General features: G+C 43.1%; 1 protein-coding gene across 1 annotated transcript in view; it reads right to left on the bottom strand.

Moving 5' to 3' along the window:
* The window catches only part of LOC135084365 (probable peroxisomal acyl-coenzyme A oxidase 1), a 36,088-nt gene that overhangs the window by 2,510 nt on the left and 19,238 nt on the right, over positions 1 to 14,340 (bottom strand). The window contains exons 7-12 of the mRNA XM_063979172.1: positions 8,343 to 8,503; positions 6,949 to 7,111; positions 6,445 to 6,635; positions 4,473 to 4,619; positions 3,994 to 4,099; positions 3,575 to 3,727 (exon numbers count right to left, since the gene is read on the bottom strand). Of these exons, the coding sequence (XP_063835242.1) occupies positions 3,575 to 3,727; positions 3,994 to 4,099; positions 4,473 to 4,619; positions 6,445 to 6,635; positions 6,949 to 7,111; positions 8,343 to 8,503 (921 nt within the window). The remainder of the gene's footprint in view (positions 1 to 3,574; positions 3,728 to 3,993; positions 4,100 to 4,472; positions 4,620 to 6,444; positions 6,636 to 6,948; positions 7,112 to 8,342; positions 8,504 to 14,340) is intronic.

The following is a 14,340-nucleotide window of genomic DNA, read 5'->3' as shown; positions in this document are numbered from 1 at the left end:
TCCGCGTTCAATAGGTTCAAAGGACAATAAAATCATCAAGAAGATAACGATACCTTTTATTCAGTAGTCTTATCTGCTCTAAGATCGTATCAGTTTAATACTCTATGGAATTTTAGCGTGTGTGGTATAAAACTTATAGTACGAGAGCCCACGACCAAAACCATGTCTCATAGCAATACGGCAAAAACCCTATAAAATCGTTAGATTGTATGATTCTGAACCCGACTAGGTGTGTAGTAACGGTCGAAAGTGTAGCAACTGCGTGGGAGGCCATTTCTGCTGTGTCAAAAAAAAAGACAGTCGGTATTATAGCAATACGTCTGATAGTGAAAATGTACATATATTTTATAATTGTATTACGAAAAAGTTTGTTTTCAGACATTTTGCGCGTAGCATATAGCCTGAGCGCATTTTTGAAAATGTCAACAAATTTAGCCGACCTGTATCATAGCAATACGGATAAATTTTTTTTTCAACTTTTCGTATTGCTGCCATGATTACCAAAAACCTGTTTTCAGACACTTTAAGTGTATCAAAAAGTTGTATGATAGAGAAGGTGCTACACTTAATTTGTCTGATATAAATTTTTTGCACATGTGGACAACTTATTTTATCATGTCCAACAATTTTCAGACATATTGCTATGATACCGATCGGTAAAATTTGTTAACATTTTCAAAACGGTCTCAAAATTTAATGCGTTCACATTTCCGTCTGAAAATTGTTTTGTTCGCATCAAATAACCAAAATTTATTAATAAAAAAGATTTTCAGACGTATTGCTATGAGACATTTTTTTTGTCTCATTTTTAATTTATTTTAGTGATTTTACGGGTTTGCGCTACACCACTAACGTCTGAAAATAATGTTTCCGGTATCTCAGAACTATCATTCAACTACAGTCTGCAAATCAGACATATTGCTATGATGCAGTTCGGTAAAATTCTTTGACAATTTTGAAAATTCGGTCAGATCAAACGCTACGCGGAAAATGTCTGATATTGGTATTTTCGAGTTCAGGATAATCGTATCTATCGATTTGATGCGGTTTTGGCCGTATTGCTATGAGACAAAAATTTTGGTCGTGGGCTCTCGTACTATTAATAATGATGAATTCCATATTCCATTCCAAACTTAATAATGGCATCAAATAAAAAACAGTGATGATAACAAATAAGTGCTCTCACTGCTATGCAATAAAGAGCAAACTCGCAACCGTACAAACTAAAGAGTTTTGAAATAACAATAATGCACTTGAGTATGTAGAGTTTTAATTTCTGATTTCAAACTGAACTCTCACTGCAAACGCACTTGGGTGTGTTTCGGTGAGATGAAAACTGTGTTTCGAAAAAAATCACACTTCGAACAAACCCCGCTGTTCTCCAGCGTCTAAGTATGACTGGTATGACTCTGTCAGCTGCATGACTCTTAACTAGTCAAGATACCTCTATGTGTGATTGCAACTCTCACATTCATGCAATATTATTATCGGGCATATTTTTTCTACTTATTTTTGCAACGACAGCTCCTATCAAGCTCCTAGGGTTGCTGTCTAGACACGCTGGGGCGTGCTAAGTTTAGTTTCAGCCTAGAGACGCACCGTGTGTAAAAAAAATCGTCGTACCCGACGAAGACTGCCCCAATGATCATTAGGGCTTTTTTTTCTTTTATTTCATTATTAAATACTACGTTCCTTAATACACTTTTCAGTAAAACAATTATTGTATTAAAAAGTTCAATACTTATTTAGATATTCCACTTTATGCAAAAGCCACAATCTCATACCTACAAAATCTCCCGTGGAAAAAGCCACAACCTGAATATGGCCCTTATGGGGCTCTAGGGTATAATAGGATTACTTCAAAGAATCGAATGGCATCAATATTTTTTGAATTCTACGAATTCGCCAAATAATTCGCCATAGTTAAAATAAAAATAATTATTACAATACTTTAGTTCTAACAAGTTAATAAGAGGTCCATACACACTATCATATCGAAAAATTATCATTACCGTGATTACTTTTTAAAATAAACACAAAAATGTCTCTCTTGAAAAGTTGCTGTTTTGCAATTAGGGCAGTTTTCGTCGGGTACGACCTTAGATTAATAAAACCTAGATGGATAGTCTTCATACAAACGCTTCGTCAAGAGTGAGGCAAAAATCTTATGTCATTAGTGTCAATTTTGTTGGGGAGTGTAGACAGTGAAGGCGATTTTCCCGAAAGTAGGGAAATTTTTAATAGGTTTTTAATTAACAAAAACAAAACGCATCATGTACAGTCACGGAATGAAAAGGTTCGTCAGTTTTCAAATTGATTCCTTCAACGAATCGCGAGCACATAATACCTTTTGAAACTATGTTACAGAATAATCTCGAGTTAGAGAAAATAATCTTTAACTGTTCGTTGGTAAAGTTCAAAATTATTCAGATCAAAGTTGTTTGACGATTTATCTTGTCAAGAAGATTATTATGATTGATAAACTAAAACCTTGTTGTTGGTTCAACCTGCCATTATTATTTCTTTTAAATAAAAAAAAACTTGTCAATTGGTCAATGTCATCATTGCATTGCACTGATGGGATAGAAAAATAAACAAGCAAAACCTTATTCGTTAGCAAACGTCATATTTATTTCAATGTTAGCAGCACTGTTTCTTGCACTGTTATGTTGACAGGTTTGACTCTTACAGTACCTAGTGCAAGCGAAAACCGACACTAAGGTGACGAACCTTTTCATTCCGCGACTGTACTTACTTATTTATTGAATTCAAAGTACCTACCTAATAACAATAAGATAAATCGACTTAAAAGTCTCGATTTCATCAAAAAGGAAGTGTATTTGTACGGCGAACAATTGGGAAATAAATTTTCTTGTTACTGGTATCATTCCCGTATTTAATTTTTGAAAGCCAAATTCAAGCAAAATACGCGTCGAATTGTAGTACTCACTTATGAAATGTAACACTGGTCACTTTCTTTCGTTTTTCTGATGTATTTTAGACACCCTTTCACAGCACAAACCGTTTTAATTAATTAAAATTCGTCGGACGTGTTTACCAATTTTTCACTTTGACAGTTCATGTGACGTTTACGGGTGAGCCGTGCCGGCTCCCTAAAAACTGCCTCACCTTTCGTGCACTGACTATCTATCTAGGTTTTATTAATCTAAGGGTACGACGATATTACCTACACGAACCACTTGGAGCCACTTTCTCATAACTCAAAAACTATTTTGTACATAATTTGTACAACTCACCTCCAACAAGTCCCCACTCTTCTCTAGCGCCCAATAGATTAGGTATAACTCCGCCAGCTGCACCATAACTTTAGCCAAAGCTGGAGACAGCGATGACAATAAGTCTTATTATCAAGCTCCTAAGATCGCTATTTGTACAACTCATCATTCATCATGGAATTCATCATCATCATTTCAGCCATAGGACGTCCACTGCACAACATAGTCCTCTCCCAATGTTTTCCATATTGATCGAATGGTAGCGGCCAGTGTCCAGCGCCTTCCTGCTACCTTTATGATGTCGTCAGTCCACCTTGTGGGTGGTTTGTACAGCTTACCTCCAGCAAATCCCCACTCTTCTCTAGCGCCCAGTAGACCAGGTATAACTCTGCCAGCTGCAGCAGGACTTTAGCCAGAGCTGGAGACAGCGTCGGGGTCAGCCTCTGCATCTCTTTCCATAACACCTCGCAGATTATGGCGCGGCAGTGGGCCTAGAACAAATCATTTCCACACATCAATATGGCGAAAGCATACAGGTTTCAATAATAGACCTCGATAGTGTCAATTCCTTGTAGGTACACTTAAAAAATTCTTCTTTTCGTCTTACAAATTGGTACTGATGGAATCTGTTCTTTTACCATCATCATGCTCTGTAATAATGTCTAAAGAAAATATTCAACCATTGTCCAGGCTGACTCTTATACCAAATTGCTCTTATTTCGGTGTCTGCATTTAATTATTTGTATAAGTTGATTACCTCACTAGCATTGGCGAGCTGGACTGATGCCAAGTTCCACGAATCTTCATAGTCATTGCCGGCTTTCTTGTACTTCTGAAGTGCGTCGTACGCCGCCTTTGTTTTCCTGCAAAGTAAATTATGCTATTCTAAGCTCGAAAAAGTGTAAATCATACCTACCTACATAAAAACTCATTTATTTTTGCAAATTGGCTTTTAAAAAGCACTTTTACACGTCTCAGTATTAACCCTACCACTGCTTCGGTTCGGAACAATAAATGGGTCAGTGCTGAGAAAAGCAGCGCATCAATGATACAAGGAATCTAAATTTTAGCTTTGAATGTCAACTGCCTGACCTTGTAGGAGATCATCCATTTGATCTGCCTCTAGTGTGTTAGAAAGGGTTGGGCTCCTGCAGTGGAGACCAAATGACCTGACGATGATGATGAAATAATCAACAGTATCGTGTGATTCTACATTCTGCAATATGAAGTATTTACCCTGCAGCTACAGCCTGGAAGCTGGCGATGATGCCTTCAGGTCTGTTGGCCCACTTGAGCCGGTTCTTGATGAAGTGCACCATGTACGATACTGTAGGCGTCATCACTTTGCCCTCTCTCGCTTGCTCCCAAGCCTTTACGAGGTACCTGGAGATAAGGTAAAAAAAGCAGCATATCATATACTGGGTGGATACTCATTTCTCAATTTTGATGTTTTGTTGTAAGTTACAAAATCAAGCGGGTTTGGATAGTCTAGATAACAGATAACCCTTGTCCCCTACTGCAGTCGATGACAGATAAGCACTATCATGTTACGTCATCAGAGATAGAACCATAAAGTTAATATGAATATTAACTTTATGGATAGAACCAACCACTTTCAATAACATGGTGCCAACTTAAATAAATGAATGCTGGTTCTAAAAATGTAATAAAAATTATTTACGTGATTTTGGTTTTACTGCCATAGGTAAAGTAATCAGCTGGTCATCAGGAAAGTTTGTACTTGTCTGTACATTAACTTGGCACTCACTGGTTGAGGATACATCTAATTCTATACTGTATTTAAGAAAATATTTAAGCCAGTATCTACCTGCAGCCAGTGACGCCGTAGATGTCGGAGAAGTTGGACGACGCGACGTCATGTATAGTTCCAAAATACTGAACTGTCCTATGCTTGACATTGACAGCGGGGCGCCACCGTCAATACCGGATCGCTGGTTCTGATTTTTGCCATGTTGGAAACCATATAGTTGAACGATGGTAGCGCCCCCCTGTCATTGAGTTTGGTGGGACAGTTCAGCGTGGGTCATCTATACCCGTGGCCGCCGCACGCCAGCCGGTAAGAGTCGTAGCTGCAGACCGCTTTACTGATCTATACTGTGTAGATATCAAGCAAGATAACACCTAAGCCAACTAACCTCGCCGTCTGCAATAATAGCACGCTGTATTCCCCTTCTAGCGTGATGGCAGCGGCCGTGACGCCGTAAATGACGGGGAAGTTGGACGACGTCATGTTCCCGTGGCCGCCGCACGCCAGCCGGCAGCGCTCAACTATCAGCGTTGAGTCGTAGCTGCAAATGTTTTTGCTAACCCCTATTTCTGTGTAGATATCAAGCAAGATAACACCTAATCCAAGTGACCTCGCCGTCTGCAATAGTAGCACGCTGTATTTCCCTTCTAGCGTGATGGCGGCGGCCGTGACGCCGTAGATGACGGGGAAGTCGGACGACGTCATGTACCCGTGGCCACCGCACGCCAGCCGGTAAGAGTCGTAGCTGCAGACCGCTTTGCTGACCCCTATACTGTTTAGATATCAAGCATGATAAGATCTAAGCCACCTACCTCGCCGTCTGCAATAGTAGCACGCTGTATTCCCCTTCCAGTGTGATGGCGGCGGCCGTGACGCCGTAGATGACGGGGAAGTTCGACGACGTCATGTACCCGTGGCCACCGCACGCCAGCCGGTAAGAGTCGTAGCTGCAGACCGCTTTGCTGACCCCTATACTGTGTAGATATCAAGCAAAATAACACCTAAGCCAACTGACCTGGCTGTCTGCAAAAGTAGCACGCTGTATTCCCCTTCCAGCGTGATGGCGGCGGCCGTGACGCCGTAGATGACGGGGAAGTTCGACGACGTCATGTACCCGTGGCCGCCGCACGCCAGCCGATAAGAGTCGTAGCTGCAGGCTGTTTTGTTGACACCTATACTGTATAGATACCAATCATGATAAGACCTAAGCCAACTGACCTCGCCGTCTGCAATAGTAACACGCTGTATTCCCCCTCAAGAGTGATGGCGGCGGCCGTGACGCCGTAGATGACGGGGAAGTTGGACGACGTCATGTACCCGTGGCCGCCGCACGCCAGCCGGCAGCGCTCAACTATCAGCGTTGAGTCGTAGCTGCAGATGTTTTTGCTAACCCCTATTTCTATGTAGATGTCAAGCAAAATAACACCTAAGCCAACTGACCTGGCTGTCTGCAAAAGTAGCACGCTGTATTCCCCTTCTAGCGTGATGGCAGCGGCCGTGACGCCGTAGATGACGGGGAAGTTGGACGACGTCATGTACCCGTGGCCGCCGCACGCCAGTCGGCAGCGCTCAACTATCAGCGTTGAGTCGTAGCTGCAGACTGCTTTGAGGCAGCAGGATAACGCGTGGAGCTGAAAATAGGAGGGAAGTAACCTCTGATGAGATTATTGTTATGGTGAGATGAGACATCTGTTCAGGCCTCTCTGCCTTTCTTTGCCACTGACTTCGAGACAGTAGTACGAAATATTGTGATGAATGCAAAAATTTGTTTTTTCAGCGAGAAGAAAAATAATTGTGCTCCAATTTTTGCCTAATATTAATCATGACAATTCCAAGATTCCCAAACCCTACCTGCTAATTTGGTATTTTAAATACATACTTAAAAGTAAGTGAAACTTTATTTTCCTTCAATGGAAGTTACCATAGGTCATGAGTCATTCATACCTCAGGCAAGTGGTCCAACTTCCCCTTGTCTAGGTCGTGGGTGACCTGCGAGTAGGTGGACCAGAGCCAGTTGCCGGTGAGCCTGTAGGCGTGGCTGGTCGCGATGGCGATGAACAGCTTGTGCTGCTGCGTCACGTAGTCCAGGATTTGGGGCTCGGGCTGACTGGAATAAACGTGGAAATGCTTTTGAGTATAGACTAGACCAGTTTTTTGCAAGTTTGTTAATCGTTTCTTTTTGGGAGGTCGTAACTAATATTCAGCTTTTGTTAGGCATTTTATGTGACTGCCACGCCACTCGAAAATCGAACCACAGAATAATGTTCAGTTGAAGATGGTGGTACTCACTCATGAGCTAGGACACTAATGTTCAGTCGAAGATGATGGTACTCACATGAAGGCCCCTAGAACTGCTAAACTCAAGTGGCCGTGGGCAGAGCAAATAGCTCGTAGAGCTGATGGCTGTTGGGGCAGAAAAGTTCTCGAGTGGCGACCACGAGCCGAAAAACGTAGTGTGGGCAGACCTCCCTTTAGGTGGACTGACGATCGACTTACTCAGGCTTGGGCTGCGACTGGTGGCGCACGGCGGAGTAGCGGACGGCGATGGTGGCGGCGCGGGACAGCTCGTACGCCATGTCCGTGACGATCATCACGCGGATCAGCATCATCGTGCCGTACGTCAGCTTCTCTTGGCCTTGATGTAGTACCGTCCTGTAGACACTTACTCAGACTTGGGCTGCGACTGGTGACGCACAGCGGAGTAGCGGACGGCGATGGTGGCGGCGCGGGACAGCTCGTATGCCATGTCCGTGACGATCATCACGCGGATCAGCATCATCGTGCCGTACGTCAGCTTCTCTTGGCCTTGATGTAGTACCGTCCTGTAGACACTTACTCAGGCTTGGGCTGCGACTGGTGACGCACAGCGGAGTAGCGGACGGCGATGGTGGCGGCGCGGGACAGCTCGTACGCCATGTCCGTGACGATCATCACGCGGATCAGCATCATCGTGCCGTACGTCAGCTTCTCTTGGCCTTGATGACAGTCCTGTAGACACTTACTCAGGCTTGGGCTGCGACTGGTGGCGCACGGCGGAGTAGCGGACGGCGATGGTGGCGGCGCGGGACAGCTAGTACGCCATGTCCGTGACGATCATCACGCGGATCAGCATCATCGTGCCGTACGTCAGCTTCTCTTGGCCTTGATGACAGTCCTGTAGACACTTACTCAGGCTTGGGCTGCGACTGGTGGCGCACGGCGGAGTAGCGGACGGCGATGGTGGCGGCGCGGGACAGCTCGTACGCCATGTCCGTGACGATCATGACGCGGATCAGCATCATCGTGCCGTACGTCAGCTTCTCTTGGCCTTGATGTAGTACCGTCCTGTAGACACTTACTCAGGCTTGGGCTGCGACTGGTGGCGCACGGCGGAGTAGCGGATGGCGATGGTGGCGGCGCGGGACAGCTCGTACGCCATGTCCGTGACGATCATCACGCGGATCAGCATCATCGTGCCGTACGTCAGCTTCTCGCTCTTGGCCTTGATGTACGTGCCATCCTGTAGAGCAGCGTTTCCCAAACTTATTTAGTCTACTGCCCACTTTGAGAATAAATTATTTTTTAGCGCCCCCCATTTCTGTAGTCAAGAGTCGAGCTCAGTCGGTGTCTAAGAGTCCTCCTAGTTGATGACGCCTCCCAAGCCTCTACACAACGTGCAACGTCCCGATTTTTTTTCTGGGTCTCTAACCGCCCCCCTTTAAGCCTGCAGCGCCCACAAAGGGGCGTTATCGCCCACTTTGGGAAAGACTGCTGTAGAGGAAAGGACCGTTAATATAATGTTGCCATTTAAATTCAACACACACCTAATAGTTTCTCGAGTGGCGACCATGGGCTGGAAGACGTAGCGTGGGCAGGCCTCCTACTAGGTGGACCGACGATCTGGTAAAGGTCGCGGAATGAGCCTGGATGCGGGCAGCGCAGGACCGTTCATTGTGGAAAACCTTGGGGGAGGCCTTTGTCCAGCAGTGGACGTCATTTAGCTGAAAAGACGACAACGACACACCTAATTGGAATCAAACGCAAGCGTCGCAATCATAGAATTTGCTAAAATCGCATGGTATGCCCAAGAGCGTTGTGGGGAAATCAGAAATTGTATGCCTACCTAACCTAACTTAATATGTGTTTAGTGACTCGGTGTCTAATCATGTGGAACTCTAGCTTCCTGAATGATGAAACTATTTAAACAAAACAAGGACACCCAATGAGTGCGTTTTAGACATGCGAAATCGGACGCAACGCCACAGGAGTAATACACAAGGAATTGTTATGAAAAATTATCGTGGCATATTCGACGTATACCGATGTATGTAGATGGGTGAATATCAACAAACTCGTTTTTTGCCTAATTCCGGTGGCGAATTTTAATTTCCACTTTCCAAAACTTTTTTGTGGCAGAAATAATAGTAAATAACTTGTATTATTCAATGATATGGTAGAGATCAAAATATTATTAATACTTCTCGAGATATGTCAATTTGAAATTATCAAGAGCCACCGAAATTGTATTTGAGCCACCGGAATTAAGAACCAATCCACCGAAATTTATTTATACAGCGGACTTCGGAATATTACGGATGATTGTCTCAAATTACTTATTTATTTGTAATCAATTAAGTATTATTATCCAGTAAAGATGTTTATAATTAAAAACAATATTCAGGCCTGTGTTGTGACCCTAAAAAAGCATCAAATCTTCCCACGTGAGTCGTAATAGCCGACTAAGGAATCAAAATACTGGAGGGCGGGCTGCAGCATCTTTCCGGGTATTATACTACCATACTGGAACTACCAACCAGCCTGCTAAGCATGGTGATAACGGCAAAATCCCTCCATAGAGAACAAATCCAAAACTTTCTGGCTCTAGCCGCCAACAGCCCCGTTATTCTAGAGTCATCACAAAGACATCATACATGACCCTCAAACCCAGAAACCAACTCTAGTCCCGGGAGGGCGACCAACTGCCCCAGGTTGGTGTTAGGTTTATCTTCCATAAGTAAAAATATTGGTCCAGGCTAGCCAAGTTTTCATGATGGTATCATACCTATCCTATACTCAGAATTACGCAACTAATTATTCGCTAAAGACCATGCGAACTGGAGATTAAGTATGAAGATATTTCTAGATCTATCCCAGCTACTGAACTAACACATTACATATTTGTGACAGGGTAATTTAACGGAAAACTATGCAAACCTAGCGACAATGAGCTAGATGAAAGTAGTACAATTAAGAAACGGAGGACTAAATCCAGCCAGCCTCATAGAGAGAGAAGGCCTAGCAAAAGATGCCAGAACTGTAAAAGCGTACTGAGCTGCACCCTAATAGTACTGCAAAAATCAAAATGTAGTAATCATTTTTAGACGAACAGGCAATTTAATCACATTTGCATTCTCCGATCACCACACAGCTTATGACCGCAGTCTATGAAGGAACACTATCTGCGGTTGCGATCCTCATCAGTGAGGGACCGAGGAAGAAGAAGAAGTTATCACCGAAATAGAAGAATGCCGAATAAAAGATGCTCAAAAGCTGTCGACTGATGAAGCCTAAGCCACGACCAGTGCCAATCCAGCTCCAAAGCCCCACGAATTTTCATCTCGAGTGGCAGAATAGATTGCAACCTACGAGACTAGGGAAATTTTAGCTGTTTCAGGACTATTCTCATCTGTTTTTAAGATTCTGCTTAGTATCGATGTATAAATAGCTATCCAAGTCCTCACGCTGATACAAAGTGTATTATAGAGACGATTTTTTTGTAATAAATCGAAAGTATGTATTTGCGAGGACCAAATTGAATATACCAACATGAATAACGAGGATAGCAGAACCATTTTGGTAAATGCCTAAGCTGCTAGGAGAGATTAAGAAGCACTACTAGTAATTAGGCTGAAGATCGAGATTATTCCGACACTTTAGCGAAGATATCCTAGACTTTAGCTTGAGTGAGATTAGAATGCCCTATTAAAAACAACAAGGTATGTACCAGGAGATAATGAAATCACAACTGAGCTTATGAAATCAGATGGAATGCTAGTACTAAAGTTCTCTTAAATACCACCATGTTTATTGGTCGATAAACCAAAAAATAAGACATGGTGGTGGTGCTAGAGACTGGAATGGAATGGACGTTGGCGATGGTCCAGAGTCAGGTGAGGCAGCTTTTTTCTGAAACATCCAGTCTCCCAGACAACCTCATTTTCGAAAAGACGTTTGTAATACTACGTACATATTTAATGCTGCGTCAAATTATGCAGAAGACTGAGGACTATAATCAGTCATTATTATTGGCCTTTTTGTACCGTCTTCGATTCGGTCAAGACCTGGGCTGTGCTGCAGTCTCTTTAATGGCGTCAAATTGACTGTCGATACATGCAACTTCTGAAGTATTTGTATGAAAACTTCATGGGCTGATATGCCCTCCCCCAAGATCAGAACTCGAAACTTATCTGATTGCTGCGAGAGTTCAGAGTTGGAGACACCATAATCTCTTAAAGTCTTCACTACCTCCCACTTCGAGGTTTTCAAGCTTCTGAGCTAGACCGAGCTCAGTATCAAGATACGGCGAGTACATCACACAACTTCGATTCACTGACGATATTGTAGTTATGACTGAGACCTTAGTAGACCTAGGTACAATGCTCCAGAGCCAATAAGACCAATTCCGGCAATAGATTCGCCACCGGAGCCACCGAAATTGCGCCACCGGAATTGAAAAACTGTTACAAAATTCAAATTATAAAGAAAACTATAATTCTGATCAATAATTTCTGTATGCAGATACAACAAAACACCAAACTTTAATCATGTTAAAGAATCGTTTAGCATCTAAGTAAGTAGCTTTCACTCATACACTTGCCAGCGAAATTGAAAAATTTTGTATTCCTGTGCCGCTGATACTAATATTTACGGGTCTGCTGGAAAAACAATACCACAAGTCGCAAGTCTTTATAGCCCGATCAGGAGGACACAGTTGAGTGATGCAGGGAAGAAGAACTCTACGTCTCTCAAAGCTTCTTTGGAGAAGTAAGAGAGTGTCGAAATTGAGCCACTGTAATTGCTTTTTTTCGTGGGACAGTTTTGAAAGGCTATTTAAAACACTTAAAATATGAAATTTCACATTTCTTTCATATCATTTGAAAGTCTTATTTAATGTATTTTATGGCTATACTATTTTTAAATTACTAGAATCCCCGAGAAAGAAGGAATAACACAATTTATGAGTAGAAATAGAGTTAGGACGCGCCACCGCTATTAGATTTTGGGTCTTTGAAAATTTTTTTAGTACATAAAATAACTACCTATTGTCCTGAAGACTTTGCTATCGTGTAAAACGCTGTATAAACTATATACAGAAAAAAAATCATCGCTCTAGTTACATTTCTCCCATCGATTCTCAGCTCCGCCGCGTAAAAAACGTGTTTGGGATATTCACCCAGATACACCTTTCGAGACCGACCGCCACTGGGCGACGTAAACATTGGCTCCGTAGAAATAAATTTGTTAAAAATACATTTGTACACCTTCTGCCGTAATTTCAGTATAAATCGTGAAGTTTAAATATGACTTTTATGTGTGAGTGTTATCAAGTGTATTGCTGCAGTGATAAAGTTTTATTAACAATACAAGCTAAAGTTGGACAGAGTGACATTAATTAACTGTTATTTTGTTGAAGTAAACATTTTGAGTTACAAGAACATTAGTGAACTGTGTATATGTGTGTCGTAATATCATCAAACAACTATATTGCCAAATATTTTCGAGGATTTGGAATCATAAGTTAAAAACCGTTATTTTAAATCTGTAAACAAGCAATGCTGCATTGGGAACATCAAACTGAATTTAGTCACTAATAGACTCGTAGCGCCATCTGTTAGTGAGTAGAGAAAGTGAAAAAGCAGAAAACTCTCACTGCCATCTAGCGGTTGGAAGAATAGGCATTTAATTACTACTTAGAATTCATAGAGGTCGTTACGAGTATCATCGACAGAAAATGGCTTCGACTAAAACTGAAAACTACGGCCCTTGCGCTGCCTGCCTTCAAACCATATCATCTCGCCAATTTTTGAAATGCTGTCTATGCTCAAAAAAGTATGACATCATATGCGTCAACGTAAGTGAGCAGCGCTTTTACAACACCATGACCAAACAACACAAAGATAATTGGAAATGTGATGAATGCAAAAATAAAATGCCTAAAAAAGATAACAGCAAAACTCCCGTAAAACCAGAGATCTCCAACGTCAACACTCGAAGGCGCATGAACGCAGGACCACCACCGGCTGCTTCACCATCAAGCCCTCCCCTACGTGCGGCAGAGGGCGCCACAGACATCTCGACGCCTACATCGGCGGCTGCTGAACTCGCCACTGAAATCAGACTGCTGCGGGAGGAGATGAGAGCGGTTCGTGAGGAGATGCAGGAGTTCCGGGGCACCTTAAACAGCCTCACCACTGCCGTCGAAGTATGCAATAGGCGGATCGACGGGCTAGAGGCACGGATGGATGCTGTCGAAAAACAGAGTGGGGACACCACCAACTCTCCCGCTACCGCGGCCCTAGAGCGCACAGTTGCAGAACTGAAACTGGACTTGAACGATCGTGACCAGGAACTTCTATGTAACGACATAGAAATTTCAGGAATACCTGAGGAAAAGAATGAGCGTTGCTCTCACATCGTACTCACGGTCGCTCAAAAACTAGGAGTTAAACTGGAAGAACAGGACCTTGTGAGTGTGCAGCGAGCTGGCCCCGTGCGGCACGCGGCGGCGGGAGACGCGCCGCCCCGCCCGCGCCCCCTGGTGGCGCGACTGGCACGGCGCGCCCCGCGCGACCAGCTGCTCGCGGCGGCGCGGGTGCGGCGCGACGCGACTACTGCAGGCTTAGGTTTAAATTCAGCTGCTAGGCCTTTTTATGTTAATGAACGCTTAACTCCTACAAATCGCAATCTTTTTTACAAGGCTCGTGTGGAGGCAACCCGTGCTAAGTGGAGGTATGTGTGGACCCGTGAAGGCAAATTATACGCTCGCAAAGACCATGGCGCGCCACGGCATCGACTGCGCTCGGAAGTCGACATTGACAAAGTTTTTGGCTAATGTTAGCGTTCGCTCATTTCCTTTGCATATTTTTTAACACACAAAGTAATTGGTACATAGATTTTATGTTAAGCGTTAACTCATTTCAATATTTTACATTTTGTTACGCTTTAAGCGAGAATTTTTACGTTGTTATATTTTTTTGTTTTTTAATAGATACTTTGTATTTTTATACCATTTAAACCTAATCTCTTACGGTTATAGCTGTCTCTGCAAATTGACACTAGTTATTTTTGAGTGCGTGT

The sequence above is a fragment of the Ostrinia nubilalis genome, chromosome 1, assembly GCF_963855985.1.
Source record: "Ostrinia nubilalis chromosome 1, ilOstNubi1.1, whole genome shotgun sequence".
NCBI classification, from domain to species: domain Eukaryota; kingdom Metazoa; phylum Arthropoda; class Insecta; order Lepidoptera; family Crambidae; genus Ostrinia; species Ostrinia nubilalis.
The sequence above is the reverse complement of the archived record's forward strand: the minus strand, read 5'-3'. Positions and strand labels throughout refer to the sequence as shown.